The 27793-nt window shown below is 38.4% G+C and overlaps 1 protein-coding gene across 2 annotated transcripts; it reads left to right on the top strand.

The window, feature by feature from the left end:
- The first annotated feature begins 5820 nt into the window (after window positions 1-5820).
- Window positions 5821-26556, top strand: CEP43 (centrosomal protein 43). Of its 2 annotated transcripts, XM_068676923.1 has the most exons (12): window positions 5825-6333; window positions 12635-12688; window positions 13151-13205; window positions 14256-14344; window positions 15787-15921; window positions 16668-16751; window positions 18770-18987; window positions 21589-21698; window positions 22297-22365; window positions 23092-23131; window positions 23725-23818; window positions 24277-26556. In XM_068676923.1, the coding sequence occupies exons 1-12, from the start codon at window positions 6247-6249 to the stop codon at window positions 24349-24351; spliced, it is 1110 nt and encodes a 369-aa protein (XP_068533024.1). In that variant the 5' UTR covers window positions 5825-6246; the 3' UTR covers window positions 24352-26556. The 2 variants fall into 2 exon arrangements, with proteins under 2 accessions (XP_068533025.1, XP_068533024.1); XM_068676924.1 differs by lacking the exon at window positions 16668-16751 and having other exon boundaries at window positions 5821-6333.
- Window positions 26557-27793: the final 1237 nt, after the last annotated feature.

Raw genomic sequence — 27793 nt, 5'->3', positions numbered from 1 at the left:
GAGGCTGAGGGCGGAGCGCACCCGGGGCCGCCCGCCCCGAGGAGGCCGAGGCCGCGGCCATGCCGGGCCGTGCCCGCCTCCCCGCCGCTATGGCGGCCCCGGAGCCCCCCGGCCTGCAGGCGGCCGAGGCAGGGCTGTGCCCCGGGGAGAGGGGCTCGGGCCCGGCGAGGCCGCTGCGTGCCCCAAGCGTGCTCAGCCCGCGGGTGAGGGGAGCCAAGGGGCGGCTGATGAGTGAATCGTAAATGCCATGCGGGATTGTTCATCCCCATTGTCTACTTCGGAGCTATGTCGCAACCGCCCTCCGTGGATACGCTTGAGAAATATGTGGGCAGATCTACTTCCACAAGCAAAGCAGCAGTTGTTTTGAACAAAATAATGACAGCCTTTGTGGTGAAGTCTTTGTTTAAAGTTGCCTTAATACTCCCTGGTAACATATTCTCGTTACGTTTACACAGTAACAAGGAGGATGAAGCAAAACTAATCTTTGCCCACCTGTCTATGGAAACATGAAAATGTCATGCTGAAAGGAGCCAGTGAGCCATCTGCTGTTGTCCCTGGCGGTGTCTGAGGTATCAGAAGTTACAGAAATTTTGTTGAGAGTTAAAAACAATGAAGTTTGCCAAAGCCTTGTATTCATCATTGCTTCTCCTCCCCGTTGCTGAGGGCATCCACCGCTCCATCTGGCACAGAAATCTTCATCACTGCCCATGAGGAGTCAGCAGCAGACACAGGCACTGGGTTATTCTCTCATCCTCAGACTTCATCTTTGCAGAGTAGGGATGAAAAGAGTGAGCTGTCGAGGTTTTGTGCACCAATGCTGATCCTGTTTTGAGGCACAAGAGGGATTTACATTCTGAGGCTGCAGACGAACACTTTGCGTTTTGAGGAAACTAAGCCCAAAAACAAGTTTCCCCTTTAAGGTGGTTTTAAAGGGAGGTTCAAAGCTGATCTGAAATTATGTAGGTATGCAATGAAGCCATGCTTTTATGTCATGGTATCATTACAAAATAGTGTATGTTAATGGAGGCTATTATTAAAATAAGTGTTTTTGGCAAGTATGAGAAAAGTAGACAAGGGAGAGCGAGTGGCTTTGGATAGATATCCCCCTAAGAATTTCCATTTAATATTCATCTATGTACTGGAAACAAGAAAATTGTTAATAAATCAAAAATCTTAAATCAATCATTGTATCAGATGCAGATGCTGACACCTCTAATGAGAAAGAAAGTCAGGTTCTATTTTCAGTGTTTTCAACCTTTTTATATCATGAATATATGACTACAAATTACGTACTGAGGGTACGTCAAAACATTTGAAAAATCTCATCTCCTCTTTTCATTCATGAAAAATCTCATCTAAATTTTTCATGAAAAGATCATTTTCCTCAAAAAATTCCAAACAAACTTAATTGTATCTTATGCTTGTAACGAATACTGAAATGTTTTGGTTGGAAAACAATAACAACAACAAGAGTTTGGCATGATTCATCTTCTTTAAAGATCTTATATAAAACTCTTCAAAACAATACATTTTTCTACCTTCCAGCAATTTTCATTCAGATTGGGATTTAAGAGTCAAGATAGACTATTATGAGACGGTGGAGTTCAGGATCCTAAGGGCAGAGAGGAGTTTGAAAACCTCGCTCATAACCCTGGACTCTACAAAGATCTGCTTGGAAGAATCCTGTAGGATAAGCTCTTGGAGGTAGGTGGGGTCCAAGAAAGCTAGTTAATATTCAACAATTACCTCATCCAAGCAGAAAAACTGTGCATCCCAATAAATAGGAAGCCAGGTAAAAATGTCAGCAGGCTTGTATGGATGAACATGAGCTCCTGACACAAAAAGGAAGCATACAGTTGGTGGAAGCAAGCAGGGGCAACCTGGGAGGAATGCACACATGGAGACCACAAACTGGCAGTGTACCCCAGAGGTGAATACCAGTTTCACTCCTGTTTAACATAGAATCACAGAATCATAGAATGGCCTGGGTTGGAAAGAAACTGAAAGACCATCTAGTTCCAACCCCCTGCCATGGGCAGGGACACCTCCCACTAGACCAAGCTGCTCAAAGCCCCATCCAGCCTGGCCTTGAACACCTCCAGGGATGGGGCATCCACAGCTTCTTTCTGGGCACCTGTTCCAGTGCCTCACCACCCTCATGATGAAGAATTTCTTCCTAATATCTAATCTAAAACTACCTTATTTAAGTTTAAAACTGTTACCCTTTGTCCTGTCACTACACACTGAAAAAGAGTCCCTCCTCTAGGGTTTTCCCTAGGGAAAAGGAGGATCAGGAGGGATCTTATACTTGTACATAGATACCTGTAGAGAGGGTGCAGAGAGAATAGAGCCAGACTATTTTCAGTGGTGCCCAGTGCCAGGACAAAAGGCAATGGGCACGAACTGAAACATTCTGTGCAGGTGATTGAGACCTGAAACAGGTCCAGGGCAACCTGCTCTATGTGTTTCTTCCTGAGCAGAGGGATTGGACCAGATGACCTCCAGAGGTCTCTTCCAACCTCAACCATTCTGTGATTCTGTGGTAGGGGCTTTTGTATTTTGTTTCCTTAACACAACACTTTGATTATTCCCATTGCACAAACAGAACAAACGAATCTTGCTAGACTTTACTCTTAATTGTGCGATCTTAATTGTACAATCATTTGCAATACTCTGATCAGATAAACACATTCTAGAATGTATGTATATTACCATGTCCTAGTTTTAAGATAACGGAATTCATCCATGCATGTTTTAGAGAGCGTAAGTTTTATTTAAGTTGTGTTAAAAACCGTAGTAATGTCACCACTTTTTTTTTCTTTTCTTTTTTTTTAATAATTCAGTGTTCATTTTATAGAATCTTTTTAAGCCTAATTGGGTTTCCCATGAAAAAAATGCTTTCTCTTCCTTCTGTGGTAATGTGTTAGTCACATTTACACTGCTGCACAAACAGTAGGAACAATTTTTGTGTTTCTTGCAATGCATTTCTATGATTTCCATAAAGGTAGACTTGGGAATTATATAGATGTAAGACAGCATCATTTTCTTCATAATGGCATATGAGACTGTCTGAGACAGTACGTTGTGTGCTGGATAGGAAGTTGGACAAATAGAATGTTTTGCTGCCCTCTACACGATGAATATTTAGCAAAGTAATGTTCTGGTATTTTGCAGAGCTCAAAAGGATTATCTGTAGGCAGGATTTGAAATATTCTACATGCTTTTGAGCTGGAAGCCAGTGCTGCTGAAATACTGAAGTGAATGTTACAAACCAGTCATGCCACCCTTGCTGTGGTTCTATAAGAGTGGATTTCATTAAGATATAGAGTGATATTTCTGTGAAGATATCAGAACTGAAAGAGTTGATGAACTTGTAGTGGAAAAAGAAGGCCGGTCATAGGATTTCAGTTAGAAGTACTGGGTAAAGCTGGAGTGGTTGTAGCAGGTAACAGAGCTGAGCCATGGAAGATCTTGGAAGAATGGAGGAAAAGGAAAAAGATACATAGTGAAGGAACACAAACCAGAGAGGTCAATTATAGTGGAGGAAGGAAAAGGACAGGAGGAGAAAGCAGTCTCAGAAAAAAAAAAAACAAAAACAAAAAAACAAGTATTGAGAGCTCTGTGGGAAGCAGATCAATGTGCAGTACAGAGGGAGGCCAAATGCTTGTCTCAAAAGGAAAGGTCAGCAAAGAGAGACATTTTAAGTGTTATTTGTTGCTGAACTGTGGTGGTTTCACACTGATCACCAGCTAAACTCCACCACACCACTTTCTCACTCCCCCTTTTTAGAGGAAAAGAGGGAGAAAATACAATGAAAAGAAGCTCAGAAGCTGAGAGATAAGGACAGGGAAATCACTCACCAATTATTGTCATGGGCAAGACAGGTTCAGTGGGAGATTAATATAATTTATTGTCTGTTACTAACAGACCAGAGCAGTGAGACTCTAAAAGCCAACTAAAACCACCTTCCTCCCATCTACCCACTTCTAGCCCTGGGAACAAGGAATAGTGGATGTCAGTCTGTAACATTTTATCATCTGCCACTCCCTCACGGTCACTCTCATCCCCTGCTCCAGTGTGGGGTCCCTCCCATGGGATGCCATCCTTCCTGAGGTGACCCTACGTGGGCTTCCCACAGGCTGCAGTTCTTCAAGAACTGCTCCAACACGGGTCTGTCACTCACTGACCCAGCTCTGGACAGCGGTGGGTGTACAGTGTGGGAGGGTGTCCGAGGTTCCAGTAACACCTCTCTAAAACTGCTGGAGAAAGTGCAAATAATGGAGCAGACTTTTGACTCCAGGTTGCGCTGGTCAGCTTGGACGGGTAAGTAGTATCTGTCAGCTGTAGAACTGGCACAAAATAGATTTCCCCTGGACAACTGACAAAAATTGACCGTTTCTGATTACCGCAACAGGACCCAAATCCATTCCTGTAGCAGTGATTCCATGTGCTGGCCGTTTCTTAAGGCTTGTATGACTGATAGAAGAATGTCACCGTTATTTTGGTGGCTTTTTTGCTTTTTTTTTTTTTGGTCTGTACTCTTCCCTTCTGATCCCTAGACAGAAACTCATTTGCCAGCTTAGACTCTTAGCATGCTGATCCCTTTGATTGGGCAGTACTGTGTGTATCACACTAGATGCTTTCATGGTTTCATTGAACCAAATAAACTTTCATTATGCCTTTTGGCAGACCTATGATACCACATACAGCAGAGATTTATAGCCTGAGATAGCATGGTTCTTTTGATCATAACATCATGAGAAAGTTCATGTGATAACTGAAAATAAGTTCACTGTATTTTATAAACACATCTTTTGAATTGCAACTGGGAATTAAGAATGAAGCTTAGTTACTCATGGTCTTGTTTCAAGCCTGACATTGAGCTTATAGACTCTTGCCATTTAAATCAATAACAGTACATATTTATTACTGAAGTAGAGCCATTCAAAGAACCTTTTCATGTGTGTGGTTTTTGTTGTGTTTTTTTTTTTTTTTGATTCCATGTTTCTAAAGTCACACCTATAGACATAAAAGGACAACTAAAAAAGCCCAGTCTATTAAAAAAAAAAAAAAAGTAATTTCTCCATTTACATTTATTTTGTGCTATTGCAGCACATGATACGGTAAGATAGTCATTTTATTTTTGTATGTAACTTACAAACAGAAAAATTCTGAGTCCTTCTAAACTTTTCTATTAAATTTGAAGGTTTAATGGAGGAGTGAAAATGGTAAGTGTTAGCATTATGTTTCCACACTTGTCTTGCTTCTGACAGGGTTTGCGAAATTAGATCTAAACTACTGCTATTCTGCTTTAAAAAAGCAGTGGTTTGGGTTTACTTTAACACATTTTTGCACTGCAGCTCAAGACTGCCGAGACTGACTGACTTCAGCAGTGTCAGTGTGAACAGGAGCGTTGTAGGGGCACCTGTCCCCGGGGCTGTCTGCTATTTTTAGGGCACCATTGAAGAATTGGGCAGAGTGAAGAGCATGCAGTGCCACCTGCTGCACGTTTTCTGAAATTGTAGCAGCTTCCAATGGTATTTTACTCCATCCACGAGGCAAATTTATTTACACTTTGGGTATAAGAAGCTTATGAAACTCTTTATTATGTATTTGAGTTCTTCTGAAGAAGATTCAGAGGAAGCTCAGCCTGGAAAAATTATAATAAAAAGGCAACACGCAGAGCTACACATTAAGCATTACGACTCACAGACTTTATTTGTACACATAAAATCGCCTTGAAACCCCCACCGCCTCTGACGCTACCCTACACCTGCAGCACACCGCTGATAAAATTAGCGCCCTGGGCTGGCTTGTAACACTTCCGTGCCGGCTCCGTGAGGGAGCTGAGGGCGGGGGTGAGGGGCAGCCGCAGCGTGTGGGAAGCGCCTCGCTCAGCCCCGCCTGGGTGCCGGCACCTCCTGAGGGAGCAGCCGTTACGGGGGCAGCCGTTACCGCCTCAGCCGTTACCGCCGCTCGCTTTGAACTTCCCGCCCGCCCCTCGCTGGCCGCGCTGCCCGTTCGCCGCCGCAGTTTCCGAGGCGCTGAGGCCGGAGGGGCTCGGGGCGGCCGCGGCCCCGCTGCGTCCCCCTTGGGGCTGCCGCTGAGGGCGGCCCCGTCCCGCCGCGCCTCCTTCCCCCCCGGGCCCGCCGCCGGCTCCGGCACCACCCCCGCGGCGGCGGAGGCGAATCTGCGGGCCGCGGGCCGCCGCTAGCGCGGTTTGGGCGGTTGTCAGGGAGAAGCAAGATGGCGGCGGCGGCGGAGGAGGACACGGAGCTGCGGGACCTGCTGGTGCAGACGCTGGAGAGTAGCGGGGTGCTCAACAAAATCAAGGTGGGAGCGGGGGGTGCCCCCGCCGCCCTGCTGATGGGGTTGGGGAGGGGGGGCTGCGGCCGGCTCTCGGCCCTACGGCCCCGCGGTGCCGCCGGCTCCCGCCGCGGAGCTCCCCGGCCGCTCGGCCCGCAGCCGGGGCCGGCCGGGAGGAGAGGCCCGGGGCCGCAGGAGCCTGCCCGGCCGCAGCAGGAGCCCAGCTCGGGAGGGGAGCTCACGGCCGCCGCCGCCGCGGGGAGCCCGGAGCCTGTGCCCTGTCGCGCTCGTGGTTACGGCGTGGCCGCAGGAGCTTTCTGGCTGATCTCCTGCTGCTGCCAAACCCGCTGGGAATAATCTGCCGCCGAGTTGTGTGGGATGGGGTCCAGAGGGTTTCTCTCAGCTTCATAGATCATAGAATCGTTAGGGTTGGAAAATACGTCCAAGATCGTCTGGTCCAAGCATCCCCCTACTACCAATGCCACCCACTAAATCATGTCCCTAAGCACCACGTCCGACTTTTCCTTGAACACCCTCAGGGATGGTGACTCCGCCATGAGTTGCCCTGGGCAACTCATTCCAATGCCTAACCACTCTTTCTGAGCAGCAGTGTCTCTTCGTTTCCAACCTAAACCTCTCCTAGCACAACTTGAGGCCATTCCCTCTGGTCCTATAGCTAGTTATCTGTGAGAAGGGGCCAACCCCCAGCTCCCCACAATTTTCTTCCAGGTACTTGTAGCAAAAAGCCCCCATGGATAGCTTTAAGCGAGGGTCCTCGATGAGGGTCCTGTTTAAAGATAGCTCCCCCAACCCATGCTCAAAAGGAACCATGGTAGCTGTGTCTTGGAGGTTTTCTAAAACTGGGAAGTGCCTGGGAGTGCTGCCTGCATATAGGGCATCAATAACACTACGTTAAGAAACTTTGTTGAAGAACATTGTAGTGGGGTGTAGTGGGTTTCCAAGCCTGTAGCCTGGGCTTGCGTCAGTAACAATATGAAAACTGGTTCTTTGGATTCTTCTTCAAGTTAGAAGCTTCCATTAATAACTGGTGTATGCGGGTACTGAAGCATAAGAACTATTGAATTTCCTGCAAGCTCAAGGTGGGAAAATGTTCGGATATCAAATCAAAGGTCGTAGCATTTACCCTCAGAACTCTACTTCAAGCATTTCAAAAGGTGAAAGATCGTTACAGGTATATCAGAAACATTTGAACAACTGAAATAGTCGATGGCAATGAGAGTATTGTTAGGTGTGTGTATGTGGTCCACTGAGTATTTGGCTAGTTGTCATACTTTTCAATACGTGATTATTACATTTTTTTGCTCCTGCATTTCCAATGCATAATCACAGAACCATGGAATGATTTGGGTTGGAAGGGACCTTACAGATTGTCTAGTTCCAACCCCCTGCCACATACAGGGACACCTCCCACCAGGCCAGGCTGCCCAAAGCCCCCCTCCAACCTAGCCTTGAACATTTCCAGGGATGGGGCATCCACAGCTTCTCTCTGGGCAACCTGTTCCCGTGCCTCACCACCCTCTTAGTGAAGAATTTCTTCCTAATTTCTAAACTAAACCTACCCCCTTTTAGTTTAAAGTCACCCCTTGGCCTATCACTATACTCCTGTGATGAGGTCCCTCCAATTTTACTGTAGTCTCCCTTTAGGTACTGAAAGGCCTCCCTGGAGCTTTCTCTTCTGCAGGCTGAACAACCCCAATTCCCTCAACCTGTTGTTGTAGCCAGCCTTCTGATCATCCTCATGGCCCTTCTCTGGAATCATTCTAATGCATCCATGTCCTTCTTGTGCTGGGGGCTCCAGAGCTGAATGTGGGGCTCCAGGTGGGGTCTCAGAAGAGCAAAGTAGAGGGGGACAATAACCTCCCTCAACTTGCTAGCTCACGTAACTCTGTTTTGAGTAGGGAGGCTTTTTTTGTCTAGATAGGTGCCAAAACAGGCCTGTTGGGCCACCTGTTAAATCTTTTGCATGGTGTTAATCAAATATAGTGATAATAAAATGCCAGTAACAACTTTTTTTTTTTAAAAAAAAAAAAAAAAGCATAAGCCCATTAAGAAACTACAGCTCACATGCTCAGTATGACCTAATTCCTGCCTTTGTGCAGTATGCATGTTTTTGAACTGCTGGTGACAGCTTGAGTTTCATGTCAATATTTTTTTATTGTAGTCTTCACTATTCTCTAATATTAAAAGTGTGTAGTATCCAATATGGTGTATGTTATCCTCCAGGCAAACTAGCAAATGATTTACAAAAATACAATCTGCCTCCTATTTGCCAGATTATCTCTCTCTTTACTACTGAGAGTTACTGTTTAATAATTGGTAGGCTTATGGTTAATGCTACTCATTCGGGGATTTCTCTTCTTTTCTTAATTGTAAACCTTAATTGACATACTAGTTTGTTGGCTGTCTGTTGATTGATAGCATTAATGATTTAGAGAAGTTGTTCTGCTGGTATGTGACAAAGAGCCCTTTGTCTTCCAGAAGAACTTATGGTGAACGAGTCTCCTGAAATGGTTAGTTTTTAGTTTAGGTTATACCATGCATTAAAAAAAAAAAAAGCCTTTTAAACTAAACTAAACATAGTTGTTCTCTGTGGTATTTCTTTATCTACTGTATATATGTCAGTATGTTTTATTAGCTTGTAGAACTGAGAGACATCTAAATATTATTGAAACAATTGTTTATTTTAATACTTCAGGGTGAGCACTGGCCATTTTTTCAAAATGGATGAGGCTAGAAAGCTAACTAATAAATTTGAGCTCCACTGAAATAGATATATTAAACAGAAAGTTACATGACCGAAGTATAGGTGTGAGGTGTGAGGTACTACAGGTATAGGCAGCTTTGGAAGGATTAGAATAAAAATGGAGTGATTTCAGTGGGTAAAATGTATCAGGCTGTCAGTGTATTATACATTTGGGAACACATAATGACTGTGTAATTTTTAGCAAAGAACTGATGGTGCGTTTGTTCTCTCATAAAACATGATTTTGTAATGAATTACTATCGATCAGTTTCCTATTTTGAATTAATTTGGGGGACACATTGGTAAAGATGTAAAATATTTAGCTGGAAAAGAAAAAAAAAAAAACAATTGTACGACCACTTGTGAAACTGTTCAGGGCTTGTCTATTTACGTTAGGCTTTAAGCATTGGAGTATTTAATGAAGTCATATTGTGAAAACTAGGATATGTGTAAATATGTTTGCCACTTGCAGTTGAGAATTTCCAGCCTTTTCTCTAAGCTGCAGTGTGTGTGCGTATCTACACACGAACTGCGTACATATATATGCTGCCTGTATACATGTATATAGCACTTAATGGACTGAATCGGATGAATAAGACTGCTTCCTAATGAATTCTGTAAACGTATAAAATATAATTCTGGATATTTGTATTTCTGTGAAAATAATCATTGATACTGTAAACGTGATGCATGCTGTACAAATACAAATGATCATCTGTCTTGAGGAGCATGTGATTGTTCTTACAGAGAAGTTGACATGAAATCACGGAGTCATAAATGGTTTGGGTTGGAAGGGGTCTGAAAGATCCTCCATTTCCACTCCCCTTGCCATGGGTAGGGACACCTCTCACTAGGTCATAATCTAAGGAAGAAAAACCTTTATGCTGCTTATTGTATTGCTTTGTTATTTTGTTTTGGTGTATACCTTTCAATCTATTTCCTTCTGGAAAATTAAGTTTGTCACCTGAGTTTTATAGCATCTCGGGAACTTGCTATTGCTAGAAATATGAGGGGAAAAAGCAATATAAATGTCATATGTTTGGTAATGCTTTTTTTGCCAACTGATACTCTTCTTGCTAATTTGGTTCAAACACTAGACAGTTGAGGTGCTGGCAGATATTGTGTTGTAAGATAGAATAAAAATACTTTTTTTTTTTTTTAAACGAGCTGTTAGCTGCTCATGTGTAGGTCAGTTAAATTGTCATATTTGTTTTCTCATCTTTCTTCTAGTATTTTAAAAATACATTCCATGTATTTTAAAAGCATAATGCTTTTAAATGTCTTTGAATTATTAACTGTTGTGGTCAGTATGCTGCACACTACCATACACCTGTTTTGTGCCTGTTTTTCTTAAAGCAATTCATATCCAAAAATCACTTCATTTCTTCGACTCAATGGGTTTGTTTTTTTATGTAACATCTATTTCTTATTTTTAGAGGTTAAATAAAATATGACTATTTATAATGATTTCAGATGAAATGAAATTCAACTTTTAAATATCAGTATGGTCCTCGTAACCTTGGGGATGTATCCTGCCTTCAGGAATATGAGAATGAGGACTGCATGTGACATCCAGAGTAAGCACATGATAAATACAGGTTCACGTATTTAGGGTTTATGGCTCATAAGCTTTTACTGCTTCCTCTGTGGTATGGATTCTCCATCTTTCTTTTTCTACCATTCTTCATCTTTTCAGTTACAATGCCAGCAAGTTTATCTGGCTTAGCCAGGGAGGGCTGCTGTGTTGAAGGGTTTGCCATGTAAGCAAAGGACAGTCATGGAAATTACTGGTCCTGCTTAGGGATGAGGACCTCACAGACTTTGCAGCTGGGAAGTGACAGGACAGAGGTAATAAAGTTGCTTTTTCCAGTCTGGTCCTAGCTTTGGATAGGGGCTGGTACAGGCTTTTAGCCTGGGGTGATCACTTCAGACAGCTTGATGTTTTGCCTGCTCTACAGAGGCAGATAACACTGTTTCTCCCAAGGTATGTGACAGCTATTTTGGAGTTAGGAAGTGGCGACAGTGAAAGTGAGGCACGAGGCTGCTCACAGCAGCTAAATTTCATGTGTGCAAAAGGTTGTCTGAGCCTGTGCATCTGTGGAGTGGTTTCACAGCACTGGAGCAGATGGCAGCAACACAGCACTGCACTTTGTCTGGAAGATCCATGAACAGTTATCTCAGTAGTAATGCATTCTTTTACCATGTGAAATCTTACGCTATAGTTATTCACTGCCCTAAGCATGTACTGAACTGCACCATGTTCTCATGAGTGCATTATTGTTAACAATGTTGAATGCAACCTTGCAGAAGGAGAGTTTTGCACCTCCAGCAGGCTATTTGCAGACCTCTGAGGTGAATTTATTTATTTATTTTTTTAATTAAAGCATAACATTAATTAAACATCTTTTTTAGCAGTTGGTAAGAATGTAAAATGTAAACTGATTTTGTAAGAATAGTATTGAATTTAATAGCTTCTAAGATTATTTGCTGATTGGATGCTGTACCTCAGCACATGGAAAAAAAAAATGAATTGCTGTATATGGCCATTGCATACAACTGATGAGCATTTTACTCTTCTTCTGATGAGAAATCTTTCACATTTTTTTGCATGACTCTTTCCTTTAGAAAGGTGTCCAAAGGGAGTTACTTCTAAGTTGACTTTCCTTTCCTAATATACATGAGAAAAACTAGGCACTCTTCAAAATGTTCTTAATTTTAGTTATGGAAATTGGTCTTTCTTTGCAAATCTTTCTTCTTTGCTCTTGATCAAAATGACATATAGAGTAACTCAGTCCTTTATATTTGATGCAGTGTAATCTGTCTGCTTAAAAATGTCCAATTAAGGGTTGATTAAAGTGGTAAACTACATCAAATGTAATAATGTTTGTGTTTGTTTAGTATGTTTAGTGAAAGAAGCAGAGAAACTCAGTGTTTAAAAAATAGACTTAAGCTTAAACATTCAAAGCCTTCTTTAGAAGAATTGTGATCCTTGACATTGCCTCAAAGTCAGGCAAAACCTCAGTACAGAAGTATTTGAATGGCTGGAATCATGTTCTTTTCCTTGAGAAATGCTGGTTATTTGTGTGTGATCTGATGAGAAATAATAGGAATTTGTATATTTTAACATTAACTTTTTAAAATGTATTATCATAAGCTATTTGTTTGTCTTTCCTGAAAGAATTGTAAATTAAGGGTAGGTGTTTCAAAGCTGCATGAAAAAGCTGGATTTCTAACTCTCAGACAAAGGTAACAGGAGGTAATACAGGTAATCTGGAATCTTTTTGAGCACAAAGAAATAATTCAGGAAGTCTTGTATCGAATCCTCCCCTCACATATACACACCCCATTGCTTCTCTGGAAACTTTCTCAAACTTTCTCACCCTCGAGTCACATTGCCTGCAATCTTAAGTGTCTTAATTGCACTGATGTAGATTACAATCAATGCCAAGTTGCTTGAGGAGAAACAAATAGATGTTAAGATACTTGCCAGCTCTTTGCATTCTATTTGCATAGGGAAAACAGTGCTTGTGGAAATGCCATTCCTCTTTTTCTTTTATTTGGCAGGCAGAGTTGCGAGCAGCTGTTTTTTTGGCACTAGAAGAACAAGAGAAAGTGGAGGTAAGAGAATTCAAAGAAGTGTTTTCAGTTCAGCCTTCCTGACAGTTATTAATGTAGTTCTGAATTAAAAATAATAGCTTTAATACATTATGTTTGTCAAATGTATCAAGAGAAAATTATATATTCATAAGAGCATAAAGGAAACAAAGCAGGGACCATCAGGGTGTTTCCCAATATTTAGAAATAGGAATTGTCATATAGACTTTACTGTAAAACTATAGCTTTAAGTAATCGTCTGCTGCTTTTATATTGCTTCTGTCTAGTTGATCAGAATAACTTATAGATAGTAAAATCAAGAGACAGTAGAATCAACAGAAAGGTAGATTTTGGTACAGTGTATTACATGTGACAGGCATTATATGGAGTAGTATACACCAAAACAACCACTTGCTGTGATTTTTAACAACTTTTTAGAAGTACAAGGATATTGTTAATTACCATTTGGTTTTTGCTTTTTGACAGAACAAAACACCTTTGGTAAATGAAAGCTTGAAAAATTTTTTGAGTACAAAAGATGGTAAGTTCTTTGATTACTATGCCTCTCAAAATAATAAAATAGTAAACAAAGGATTAAATCTTCTATTAGCAGTACTATCTTGATGCTTAAGTATGTGTTTATTCCTGTGAGATAAATGTATTACTACTCCAGAATAGAATACAGTCTAGAATTTTTAATGTTGCTGAAGCTGTATTTTTAACTGAGGTGACTAATGCATTTACGTTACTATTTCATGTTGAGTTGTGATTTTGCTATCTCAATAAAGCCCTTCTAGACAGTAAGCAATGAACACAGACTGTAGAGGTACGGTAGTGAACATATATAGGAGTGTTGAGGGATTTTTGAAACAGCAAGGAGGCCATGACTTGCTGCAGCTGAGCAAAACAAGCTACCAGGACGACTATGAGAAGCTCCCATGACAATGTTCCCACATCGCCTGATTGAGGAATTTAAAAAATATTGTTGCCAGCAGCTGGCTTCAAGGACAAGATCTACGTGACTGCTGATCACGAGGGGGTTGTTTTCTTGCAGGTGGGGTTGTTTTCTTGCAGTTGTTTGTCTGAGTGCTTTTTACCAATAATCTTGTGTGAGATATTGTCCGCCCCTGTTAAGTTTGCTACAAAAGTCAGGCTATTCGGGTAATAAAGGGAGAGTGTGATCTGACCATACCGGTGTCTGTCGTGTTTTCGTCTGTTATTCCTGCAACATAGGAGAGGAGCCAAAACAACGTTTTTAATGCCACTGAACGTTTAAAAAACAAAAAATAATCTTTAAAGCTGAGTTTTGTAAGCTATCTCTATTTATGCTCCTGCAGTATTGCTGACTTCAAATAATTCAGATACGACGGCTGAGATAGAGATTAGGGAATTAGCACATGAATTATGAAGTGGATGTGATGTGAGTTTGTGTAGTCAACTGTGGGATGGTAGCTTGCTGAATGTCTAAATGATACCTGTAGAAGTGTTGATTCAACATAGATGTTCATCCTGAAGCCATATACGTGCTATATTTTTGAAATAAGAATTGTTGCTGTCTGGTGTATTTTTACTTTTCTCATTTACTTTTTAGGTCGCTTGGTTGCAGGTCTTGTTGCAGAATTTCTACGTTTTTTCAATCTTGATTTTACGCTGGCTGTTTTTCAGCCTGAATCAAGCACAGTAAGATACACTGTTTTACTTGTACGATATGCTGATTGTTTGGAGTGCACGGCACTGAATGCAGAAGCTATGGTAGATTTGTTTAAGCCAATCGCTTGTGTTTAGTCTAAAATTTTTTATATTTAGTCTACAAAAGGTATGCATTGCCGTAGATTTCCCAGGAAAACATGCCAATAAGAATGATCCTTGCCTTTCAAAAGTCAATGCTCGGCAACATGTTAAGTTTAAGTTAAAAAACAAACAAACAAAAAAAACCTTTTGTGAAACCGTAGAAGAGTATATATGACAGAATACTGCAACCTTTTTTGTTGGTAATCTCACAGTGTCATATTATTGACTTAATATTGTTACATGAAGGTTTAAATAAAGTCAGTAATCTACTCTGAGAGAAATTTCACTGAAACAATGAACTGTTATGAAGTGATTGTTTTTAGGTTTTTGATACTGAGGTCGTTTTTCTGTTATGTGTATTTTGTTGTCTCTTCGTGATACAAACATTTTTGTAGTAAATTTTGGGTTTGAAACAGTTTGACTTAACTGAAGAATTTTTCTTTACATTTCAAATGCTTGTTTTTATTGTTATTTTCACTTTAAATAGTTTATTTTTAAAAAATAAAATCTATTCATTGACTTCTTATTTAAACAGCGATTTTCTTTTTTTGTCATTTGAATTGGATACTAATTTAATTGTTTTAGGAAAAAAATACTGCGGAAATGCACTGAGTACAGTTTAAATCAACTGGTGTTGTAATTAAAAAAATCATTTTGCTGTTTCTCAGAAGTCGATGTGTCTTTTTAGGTGCTTAACCATATAAAATCCTATACACTCTTGTTCTTTGCCAAATAATCTTTAGCTGTATTTATTACATTAGGACACATCTGTGCCAAGATTCAGATTCATGCTACCAAACAGAAACAGTCATGCTTTCTCTCATGTTGCTACTTGCTGTTGGGAGGAGTGCTTTGTTTGCAGCATGAAGGCATCTTATGCTCTTTGAAATGCTTTCTTTTTCTAACAAAAGCATTGTCTTCAGCTGTTGCAATGTTTTTCTGAAACTTGGCCAAAGTTAAGCAAATTGGCCAAGACTGCTGTGTATAATGCTGAAAGGTTTTACTTTGCCTTCCTGTACTAGTCCCTGACTCTGAGCAGTGTATTGCATTGTCTTATACTCTGTGTTTCAGTGTGTTTGGCCAGTGTTTCTGTATTTAAAACAACTTCAGATGGTCAGTGATAAATTCACATAACAGATCAGAAGTAAATTATTTAAATAGGCTATCACTTTATTCTACGTGCCACAGGAAGTCTTAATAATGACTGATTATTCAGATTATTGTTATTTTTTAAATAAGACCAACAAGCTTTAGGAGTTAATAGAAAATATATGTAGTGTTTTCAGACAGTTATTTCTGTGTTGTGAGTTACTTTTATTTTTTTTCTCTAGTTAAATGGCCTGGATGGTCGAGAAAACTTAGCTCGAGACCTGGGAATTACAGAAGCAGAAGGTACTGTGGGTGGTCCCCTGTTGCTGGAGGTTGTTAAAAAATGTCAGCAGAAAAAGATTTCAGGCAGCGGAGAAGTAAGTAGCTATATGTAATTTCTTTTTTCGTAATCCTTTATTTTCATTTCAGTTAAAAAAAGAAAAAAAGGAAAAAAAATGAAATTAAGAGCACTTGGCTAACTTGAATTGTTTCAAGTCTTTACTATACGGTTAGTGTGGAATGAAAAGCTTTCAACATAGCTTATTGCAGAAACATGACTACCACTATTCTGTTACTTCTAAACCACCCCTTAACTAATATTCTGCAGCAACATACTAGCACAGAGTGAATCTGGAAAAATTATGCAAACTTTTTTGCCACTTTTTTTCCTATTTCTTGTGTGGTTAGATAACATCTTTAGCTGTTATATGTTTTTTTTTTATCCTTGGTGTACTTCTAGACTTTTCAGGTCTTATTAAGATAAAAACTGGTTTTGCCAAAGCTTTATAGCTCTTTTTAAGACAAATATATAATTTAAAAAATAAATATATGGAAGTACTGAATTAGCTGATAGCAGTGAGAGTAATATTTTAATATAGTATAATAAGAAGTTGTTAATTAAATGAATTAAATCCAACAAATAGCATTTTATTAGTGTCTGTAGTGATTGTGGTTTGAAAGAAAATCCTGTGTACCTGAGATGCAGTTGACCAAAGCTTAAATTTAGAAGCAGTTGTCATAGACTTCCTAGCATATCAGCACAGTGTCACAACATGCTTACAGTATGATGGTATTATGGCATGAACCAATATATTTGAGTAAGTATTTGTGTGAAATGTTTTAGATTGCTCCAGTTCTAAGTGATAGCCTGTGCTCCACATCAAAATCATCAGATGGAAGATCAAATACACACCCCATACCAAGTAAGGTAAGATTATTTAAATAGAATGACAAAGCTATATAGCATACAGGAGAAGTGGAAGTTAGGACTTCTGGAACTCCAGGTACAATTTCATTCACTTAAATGATCAGTGGATTTTTCTCCATTTCTCTCTACTATTAGTATTTTCATTCTGTGCTCAGATGCTTAAGATTTTGTAAATGGAAGAAGTGTTTGGATTAGGTGGCTGAGCCGGTAAAATGCCCGAAAAGAGAATATGTTAGCCTATGGTTTAGACATTTCTTTAGAGGAAGAAATAATATACAAGTTGTTTCTGAGCAGCAAAAAGAATGGATCAAGGCTTCTTACAGAGTAGGCCCTATATTTTGGCATGCAGCGGCAGCTGAGGTGGTGATCAGAACATTTTAATTTACATGCTCTTTCTAATGTGATGAGTTTCCAAGTAGAATATTAGTTCCAACAAGTTGGTATTTATGATTGTGCTTTTTATACCAATCTTCTTTTGCAAGTGCATCGTAATTCCATTGAAGTGGGAGACAGACAAATGTGCTCAAAATGCTTTTCATGATGTATTCCAAAATCCTCGGTGAAAATATCTTCTCTCAGAAAGAGGCAACAGTTAGTTTCTGTATCGATATCTGGTTTAAAAACAAACAAAAAAAACAGCAACAGCTCTTGTTTGGACAAGTTAATCTCTAAGAATAAGTAGTAGATATCTTAATGGGACTACAGTTCTTCAGTTTTCCTGGTTCTCTCACTCTTTGGCAGCATAATGGAAGAATATTATGCCTGCGCACCATACTTGGGGTAAAAGTAATGCAGGAGGAAGAAATGTTAGCAAGTCCCGGCTGTAACAAGGTGAAAGTTAGCTGAACAATGTAGGTTTCCTGTTGGAAAACTGAAATTTTCTGGTGGATTTTCAGCAAATCTGAGCTGAATTGGCTCTGGTTGTGACTCAGCAGCCAATAGGTGTCATAGAAGGGATCGTGTAAGAAGAAACCAAGACCACAGCTCCTGGCAGCAGAAAGAATGACATTTGTTTAAGTGCAAGTGTGAAACCACATTCTGATTTATCTTATTAACAACATTAGACTGAAACCCAAAGTAGGCATGTTGCTCATTGAACCATTAGTCATGCTTAGCTTACCGCTACAATTTGAAAGTAGTTATTTCCCTTTAATAAAGCTTTAGGATATATGAATTCAAGCAAAAATCAACTGTTGTGCTCCCAGTTTTTCAGGTAAGATAGAAGCAGCTCACTCCCTCAGGGCCCAAAAGAGAAAAGTGGCTGTAACTTCCCTCTTACTCTGATCAGGGTATTGCTAAACTCTTAATTTTCAGCAATTCCGTGTCTCAGGGACAGGGAATTAGAAAATTGTAACTACCACTTGCAGGTGTAAGTACTACTTCTTTTCCTGGAAGAACTGAGCTGCTGCTAGCAATCAAATGTGGTTCTGTGACTGAGGTAATACAATCTTGGTAGGCCTTTTTCAACTTCCATGGACTACGTTTTGAATTGACTACTTTAGCCTTCTACATTTATTTATTTATTTTTAAGATGGTATAATTTGCATAAGTTTAATTTATTTTGAAGATGATAGCTTTAATTCAATAGCATTTTTTATAAAGAAGTTGCAAAATAACATTAAGAAAGTTTCACTTAACTTTCACACTTTAAAAAAAACCTAAGTATTCAAAGCTGGAACTTTAGAAGCAGCATGTGCGTAGATTGCCTTTTCTGATGAGTGACATCTTTCAAAATAAGTTGCTCTTATAATAGAGCTCATCTAGATAGAAAAGCTATGCAGAGGGTGGAACAAATTTTTTTTAAAGGCAGCAATGGTTAAAAAAAAAAAAGAAAAGCTTTTTTCTGTTGTATGATATCTGATGATTGCAGAGGAGTACTAATAAAATTGAAATAACCAATGTCGGTTGGTATATATTATGCAACTGCTTACAATATTTTAAGAAATAAGTTTGTATGGGTTTTCTTCAAGAGAAATTACTTTTCCTTTCAGTGAAGTCTGTTTTCTTTATCTTTCAAGGTTGCCGAAAGCACTCAAAGTGATACAAGCGTCTCATCAGGGGAAGCAAGCAAAAGAAGCATTCATTTCCTACCTAACGAAACAAAACTAGATCCTCAGTTGCAAAACAAAGACTTAAATACCAAAGAAAAAAGTGACCCAGGTATGGATGAAGATGATGTAGAGGGAGATTCTTTTTTTGACGATCCTATACCCAAACCAGAAAGAACTTACGGCTGGTAAGTGACTTGGACTCTCTACTTGATTTAGGTTTCTTGTGCTTAATATTCTTGCAGACCTTCAAGAGCTAGTTGATGTTTGATTATTCATACTTTGTAAGTGCAAGTGTTCAGATCTGTTCTGAAGTATTTTTTTTCTGAAATGCACTGTGTCAAGTGTGATCTCTTGAATGTACCTGAGAGAAAAACCTCTATCATTTTAAGGTGCATCAGTTAAGCTGTGTAATGTCCCCAGGCTATTACTTTGGTGGAATGAACACATGAGGTACAGACACCAGTGTTTCTTCCTGCAGCAGAGCTGCAGCTGTGACCAGCACTAAAAGACATCAACAATGAGAGGGATGGTGTTTTGGATATCTGTACAAGCTCGCAAGGAGTACAAAACATCTGGTGAATGTGTAAACAGTAAGCATAAGGAAAGCTTTTTCACAGCTGAGGATTTCCTCTTCACACTGCAGCACCTTTTGTGTGCAGATCTGTTTTCAGCAAATTGTTACTCTTCCTGCATATGTTAATTTTGCAGATGTTTATGAAGGGCATTTTTAATTGGTCTACTGTGGCTGTCTGATTACTGAAAAATACCATTTGAAAGAATAGCTAGTGATTGAACTGTGCAACTGTTTCTTTTTTTATAAAACTCTACAGTTTATCTTTTCATTATCACTGCAGAGTTGTGATTCTTTTGGAGCTTAGTTTAACTATATTGAGAAGTGCTAGAAGATTGTTTTATGGTGTTCTTCTGATGTGCTTTAGTAATTGGACAATTTTTCTAACAATTGGAGGATTGTCCTAGCATGGTAGGGGCTACCAGAAGAGGCTGTAGTAACATTTGCAAGTCTGTTTCACAGTAGCCCTCCTCAAGTTCACCTTTTCCCAGGCTACACTGATAGTGGGCAGAACAGTATAAACCTTTTTGTATTTGTGACACAGTGAATACTTACCCTTGAAACAGGATTGTTTGGGTACATCACAAAGTAATCATGCTAGGTTTCTTTCCAAAAGATGAATGGACTGTTTGAGAAAGATTACTGATTCATTTTTAGTTAGAATCATAGAATATCCTGAGCAGAAAGGGCCCCGCAAGGATTGTAAAGTCCAACTCCCGTCTCCACACAGGACCACCCAAAAATAAGACCAGATGTCTGAGCATTGCCAAAACACTTCCTGAACTCTAGCAGGCTCCGTGCCATGCCCACTGCCATGGGGAGCTTGTCCCAGTGCCTGACCACACTCTCGGGGCAGACCCTTTTCCTAACACCCAGACTGACCCTCCCCTGTTGCATCTTTCTGCCATTCCCTTTGGCCATGGGTAATTGGATGTCTACAAAGAGCAGAATTGCTTTTTCTCAAAAAGCAGTGATTTTTTTCTGTGGATAATACTGTGTGTTACAAATAACCCTATGATGGTAGTTCTTTTCTTTTTCTTATTGGAAATAGCAGGATTAAAACTGCATCTTGAGTACGTTTACTGTTCCATATTCAATAACATGGTTAAGTAGCTGTTAACCAAAACCTAACCTTTGTAGCATGTGGTTACGTTGCCATTAAGCATGTTTAAATGATAATTTGTAATATTAAAAATCAAATAATTGAACTTAATCTTTAAAATGAACTATTAAAGGAATTCAGTCCTTCAGATATTGAACCAGAGATTGTTATTGAACTAAAAATAAAATAGGAATTACTGCAAATTATTATATTTGCAGGTCATGGTAGAAGTGTTTCTTAGGTTATTTGTTGATGCAGTGGCCAGGTGGTAGAAGCACAGAAGACTGAACATCTGGGTAATACCCATTTCTCATTGTTCAAGCATTTTCATATCACAGGGCAAATTAACTCTGTGGGTATCTTTCTTTAGTGCCTACTAAAAAGAACCATACAAGAAAAAAAGACTCTTTATTATTGATTAAAATGAGGATTTTCTTAGTGGAGAAACTTCCTACAGAAAAAACGATTTTCAAATTACATCTGTAGTAGAGTCACAGTCTACTGACTAATAGATTTTCACTCGCCCTCAGTCTCTGACCTGTTGTTGAAAATTTAAGTGGTAAAATACATGGCATTTTGGTCGTCTAGGTATAATGAACAATTTAAATTATGTTGTTCATTCTTAATAGGAATGCAGTCAGAATAAGAGTTCCAGTAATATTAAATGTGAAAATATCGATCTCATTTTTAATAATAGTCTTTCTTTATTTGTAAGAACTATTTGAACTTGGCACTTTGAATATATGAATGGAATGTGTAATAACCAAGTAAACTTTAACTGACGGTGATGAGATCCATCATGCCGTAACAGAGGGTTTTCATTCTGTGGACTGATTGCTGTTGGGATTAATAGTTTTATTAGACGTAATCTTTTAATTGTAAAACAAGCTGATTTAAATACTGATTTACATTTGAATCTTTCTTCTTTTGGCTGTGTTTATCCATGGGGATAATAAAAGGCTCCTTGATAAAAAATATATAAATGATGATGCTGATATAGGTGCAGGAGGTCTGTCTGCGATGAAAGAAATCAGGTAGAAGTCTTTGCATGGAGAAAGTCTCTGTAGGCATTTTGTAGCACTCCGGAATACTTGTTTATTTGGTTTGTTTTAGGAAAGCTGAAACCAATAAAGCAGGAGGTCTAGCATCCCTTTCTGATGCACCGCCTCTGAAAAGTGGGTTAAGTTCCTTGACTGGTGCACCTTTGCTAAAGGAGCCTGATGGTAAGCTTTTGTGTGGTTTTGTGTTTTGTTGAATGTAGGAGATACTTCCCATAACACAATGAAGGTCTGTACATTTAGATACAAGTATAATGTAAGTTGACTTTATGTGGCCCCCTGCTGGCTGTAACATGCTTTACAGTCATGCTTATTTCACTGAGTGATGGCATACTGTTTATGTAATACCCGGGTGGTAGCATAATAGAGCAAAATTTTTCCTAAAGTCCTTTTTTTTTGTGTAAAACAGTTTTCAGGAGTATAAAATCCTATGGTTCATTTTTAACTGAAATTACTTAGGTCCTTTCTACTACTGTTATTTGCACAAGTTCCTTGGAGACACTTAAGGATATTTGTAAAACCTGCTCCTGAATATTGGAATATTGTCTGTGTTTGTTGCTCATGTCTTTAAATGTTAGCACAGTTCAAACCTGAAAACTGAATGCAATATTGTCATGCTATATATATATGATATATATATATAAATTATATAAGGTTATTATAAAAGACCGCTTTCTATAAATGGTTGATGGGTATGTTTAAGTGGGAATTTATTAGAGTCACAAGCCAAATTTCTGTTATAAATGGTTTGGTTTTCTTACAGATTTGAATAGAAATCCCGTTTTGAAAGACCTGCGGTTGGTGAATGCAAAACTGGGATCTTTAGAATTAGGCAAGTAGAAGCAACACAAGCTCTGATATTTCAAACCCTAAATTCTGGCACAGCTTTATAGAGGAATCTGAGAAACTGAAAAATACATATTGAACTACGATTTTCAGCTTCTGTTATTCTATTGAACACAATTGTGAGACTTGCTGGAATTAGGAGCAAGGTTCCATATGAAGGAATACAGAGAAGTGAGAACCTGAGTTTTGTGTGCAAATCAGTGTTTCACCCATGCAGCAAAAGTTTGATCCATTCCATGCATACATTTTCTAATATCAAGCGTCTCTGTTTCTAATAAAATAAGGATTTTACATCTGTTTAAAAAAAAATAAATAACCAGACAAGTCTTGCTGTTTTTCAGTGGCATATTTACTTGCCCTCCACACCTTTTGAAAATTGTCCTGAACGCTTTAGCAGCAGCAATTAGATGTGATGGGAGAAATATCAATTGGCTCCAAATACAGCTGCTAAGTGTTTAAATTTTGTCTTCAGCAACACTGCCAATATTCTGGAAGTTCGTGTCTGATTTCAAAGAATTATTTCAGTGTGAAAGAGATGGAGATTAATCACAAACATAAACTCGGCTTCTCTTCCTAATCTGCATAAGTAGTTTGATCTGTTCCCACTATTGCTGGCCATAAAAATATGTGTCTCAGTGCAGGAATAGATTCTTCTTTTGCATTTTATGAAAAAGAAAACTTGTTTGATTAATACCCTTTAAAAATTCTATAGGAAACGGAGATGACGATGAGTATGCTGATGACTTCAACAGGTAAGAGATGTTATTGCAGTAACTTAATATTTCAAACACTATAAACATATATATATATCCATTGATATATTTACATTATTTCCATAATATTTCAGCCAGTCACGATTGCTGGACTCTGCTAGTATCTCTGAACTCCTTTAAATTTCAATTAAAAATAAACTTAAAAGCCAGGTGCTAACTTTAAGATGCTCTCTAACTTTAAGTTGCTTTTTCAATGGAAGTTCTTTTCTTGAACCATGTACTTGGCAATGTTTTAACATTTTAACTAATGATATTAGCGAATTAATAGGGTGAATGCTGAATTATTCCAGTATAAAATAAAGCTTTATGAATAGTCAGTAATATTTAAGAGCTTCATCCTTCTAATGCAAAGATATTAGTGTTGTAAACTGCAGGATTACAGGCTTAAGCCAGTATTTATCATGGCTTCATCTAGGTAGAAGGACTCTGATTATTGCTTTTTTTTTTAATAACTTCATATTTAACTTGCTAAGGAGTGAAATCAAAATCAAATGTCAAGTATAAATTATATGAAGATGAATGTAATGCTTGGATGTTTGAAAAGAAAGTTTTAATTATGGTTTTCTTTCTAGTACTAGCCATCGCTCAGAGAAAAGTGATATCAGTATTGGCGAAGAAATAGATGAAATTTCTGTTGAAACAGAAGACTTGAATGCCAGTGATAAAGTATGATTCTTTTAAATTTTTTCTTCATACTCTTCTCATCTTGTGTTTTTAGTTTTTAATCCCTTGTGAAAGAATGTACTGTTATATATTCCAAAGTTATGTGTTGAAGTTGTATTATCTATTATACTTCGTATTTTTATACCTAGTATCATGTTAGATACTATACTGATTTAAAAACAAACAAACCAAAAAAAAATGCAACAACAAAATTGTTCAGTAGCACAACCCACTCTATTTCAAGGCAAATAAAATGGATTTAAGACTGAGTTAGTATCCAGCAAAGGAATGCTTTATCCCTTTATCTCAGGATCTATCTAAGCACCTCCTGAAGGTGTTAAAGTCCTGGTGAAAGAGCTTGAGGCCAAGAGGATGGGGTGATAATATGAAGGACTATATGAAATTATGCTTGTTTTTTTTTTCTGTGCTTTCTGAGTTTGTGATTTCATTGATTTTTCTAGCTTGAAGACATCACACAAGACCACACCATTTCTCAATTAAGTGATGTTGCAGATTATCTAGAAGATGTGGCATAGAACTGAACAGCAAAAACGTTTCATTGTGCTGGACAAGAAGACTGCTGTGGACTGTTAATTTCAGACAATCACTTGCTGGAACGTCCACTCCCTATTTGTGCCTTGTTTCAAAAAGACTGTAGTTGGAGAGGGCTTTTAAATATTCTTAACCAGAACTAAATGAAACTGTGTTCCTATTTGAGTCTGATATTATAATTATTTTCTTCATTTGGTTCAGCCAAACCTATTACAACAGGAGTTGGATTTTCCAAGCAGAATGTCCATTGCTGGCAATGGGCATAATAAAAAGCAATGCATCAGAGAACATCTACACAGAGGCATATGGCTTTATAATGAACTTTTTTTTTCTTTTTTTTTTTTTTTTTAAAAGAGATAACCAAAGCAAGAACCTTCAGAGGTAGTGCTTCAAACTTCTGGTAGTTTTTAACACAGTTTTTTCGAGTCAGCATGTCATATACTTATGGTAAATCTAGCCACAATACCTAGTTGCTCCAGACTTACTTGAAACTACAGTTCTTCAGACTTTTCTGAAAGTCAGACTTCTTTTTAAAGGCGTATCAAGTTAAGCATATCTGAACTCTCAAATCTAAATTTAGCTAAATTTAGGAGCTAAATTTAGTACTAGTCTTAACTCCAAATATTCTTGTTTAGATACGTTTGTTAGACCATTGATGGCAAGACCTAAGCTGTTATGTATGATAATTTCATTGATGTTACTGGTTGTTAAATCATGAAAAGTAATTCTGGAAGGATCCACAAATCATTAACTAAATCTTCCTGATTTTTTTGTTGTGTTTTTAGTAGTGTGGTAATGATTTGTGGAGCTTTTGTTATTGAGGGCTCTTCCTTTGCTGTAAGCACACTTTCATTCTTGAAAATCCTTGTACGAAAACGAGCGAGCGCCAAAAAGTGAAACCACTAACTGTCTGTTTTTCAGATTCTAACTGCTGTACGGAAGTAAATCCAAAAAATTAAAAATACGATACCGAAGATATTATTGACACTAAGTTCTAGCTAAGAGCAAATTTCTGTATTTTCATTGTAGTTTTGCAAAACAGGGTCAGTAATGGAAACATTGACAGTTCCTTAACAATACTATTGTGCACGGCGCTGCTATAATATATAGGTCATGGACATTTAAAATACTGAAACTAGACTTCGAAATGTGCACTTTCTGAACATTGTGAACACGTTTGGAAAATATACATGTACATGAATATAAATAACTTAATCATTTTTGTAGACTTAATAATTTTTTTTTTTAATTTTTTATTTTTCAGGAAAACCATTGGCCTCTCATCAATGGCCACCTCAGAAGTAGCATGCTAAACTAAAGCCATTGGTTAAGCATATAGAGCTGCTACTAGCTTTGGATGCTGACTTGGATCTTTCTTGCACTGGGCCAGCAGGCATGGAGCAGTGCTGGAAAGTTAGGCTTGTACAGTACATAAATAATGAGCGGAGGGGGGAAAAGTGTGCCTTTTATTTATGTGCACCCCAAAATAAGCCAGCAAAAAGCATCAGAATACTTAGTCACCATGTTAACTTCTAACTTTGTGCCATGTTGTAGCAGATGAGAATTTTTTTTAACCCCAAAAAATCAATGTGCCATAGACTCATAGACTTCAAATTAAAGCGATGTTGTAAAAAATGGTACACCCTGTGTAAAATTTACTTAAACTTTGGGGGAACCTGTGCCTCAAGATACTACATGTAAAAAGGTCGTTTCTGTTTGATCTTTTTTTAAGGGAAGTAACAGCATGTCTGAAGGATGTAAAATTCCACTTGAACACTTGGGAACAATTGATTTCTGGCATTCATTTTTAAGGTATATGAAAAAATGTAGAGACAGTGCTATTTGTGTTTTAACATGTCTTGGGAAACCATGATACTGTTGCCTGTTAGCTGTAGGATATCTAGCAGTTTGTCATACCAAAAGAAGCTAAAATTTTATTTAAATGATTTCTAATTGCATTTGAAGATGTGGCCTTTAAATAACTGATTAATATTTTAAATGTTAACATGACTTTTGTTAACAGCAGTGTGGTGTTCTCTTACCTTGGGAGCTAATTGGAGACCTTGCACTTTGGCTCTCAATTAGGAAATGCCAAAAGGTGGTACGTCTCTGTGCTGTTCCTCCTGTGGGATTTTACTGAATTGTGTATAATACTTCAAGTTGCAAAATAAAGCTGTTGTGCTGGCTAAGTTGTATTTTTGAGACTTCTTGAATCAAAAATGTTAATGTTTAGGAAATTTGGGAAGCCCTGTAATTTTGGATGTTTTCTGGAAGATTTTTTCTTCTTCTCATAGTGTAGACTGCAGTTGAGAATGTATATGTGTGCTTGGGTTTCACACCCAAACTATCCTGCAAATTCCTCATGGTGATTCATAAAGTGATTAACACCAGACTGAATAGGGTTATTGAGTATCAGTCTGAATTGTCAGATGGTTTATGATTCAGCGGGGGGGAGGGGGGGCAAAAAATACAGTCTTGATCAACAACATTTCATATTCTTTACCCTTATTAGTTCAACTAAGTTTCTTAATAGTAACTGGCAAACTACATCGGTTCAGAAGCACACACTGTGAAACACTCATACCTTGTAATTTCTGTAACTAATCCTAGGATTTCCAGGAGTAAAAAAAAAACTCAGGCCTAAGCTATAGTTGACAGTCCCATATCATTTATATGTCTGTGCTGTTGCTGACAGAATATTAAAAAAAAAAAAAGAGAGAGCCTATGTCTGCTGTGCCTGTCTCAGTTTTTTGCAGTGCAGTAATGTGTTCTACTTCATTTTTATTATTATTATTTTTAAGCAAATGAAAAACTGCAGTGCATCTGACCAAATATTTCCTCATAAATGACTGTTTCCCCTTAGCTGTGGGCTGTTTGGGCATTATAGTCCTTATTTAGGCTATATATCTAGCTGTTCAGAAAACATTATTGGGATCATAACTTCTGTTACTGACAGGTGAATTGGGTGCTGATGATAAATGAGGTTTTTCTTCTTTGTTTGCATTTTAGCAAAGCCCAGCCTTTTCTCCAGGAAATAATGCATTCTTGGATAATTTGGTTTGGTTATAGATAAGACCCAACTTCAACTTGTTTTTAGCACTTACTGGGCTGCAGGAGTTGAATCTCAACTACAGAGCTTGCTTGATGATGACAAAGCTTACTGTTCGTTTCAGAAATGCCAAATGCATTTTTTATTTTCTTTATAGGTGTTTTTGGTTTGGTGTTTTTTGTAAGCTAAGGACAAATAGGAATTTATCTCAAGAGATGCAGTTTTGGTAGACTTGAGACTTCACTCATCCTAAAGCAAAATCTTCTACAGACTAATTGTAATGGCATATTGCAAAACATAACTTGCAACATGACTGTATTTATTTCTACCTAAGAAAAAAAGGAACTTGGCTATTCAAGACCATTGAGTCACCATAG

This window comes from Anas acuta, chromosome 3, assembly GCF_963932015.1.
Source record: "Anas acuta chromosome 3, bAnaAcu1.1, whole genome shotgun sequence".
NCBI lineage: Eukaryota > Metazoa > Chordata > Aves > Anseriformes > Anatidae > Anas > Anas acuta.
The sequence above is the reverse complement of the archived record's forward strand: the minus strand, read 5'-3'. Positions and strand labels throughout refer to the sequence as shown.

What these genes read in the sequence shown, in the direction of transcription:
- CEP43 (XM_068676923.1), top strand. Translation starts at nt 6,247, where the DNA reads ATGGCGGCGGCGGCGGAGGAGGACACGGAGCTGCGGGACCTGCTGGTG. An exon ending in TTCAGCCTGAATCAAGCACA is followed by an intron (nt 14,345 to 15,786) that starts GTAAGATACACT and finishes TTTTTTCTCTAG; the next exon opens with TTAAATGGCCTGGATGGTCG. An exon ending in TATGCTGATGACTTCAACAG is followed by an intron (nt 23,132 to 23,724) that starts GTAAGAGATGTT and finishes TTTTCTTTCTAG; the next exon opens with TACTAGCCATCGCTCAGAGA.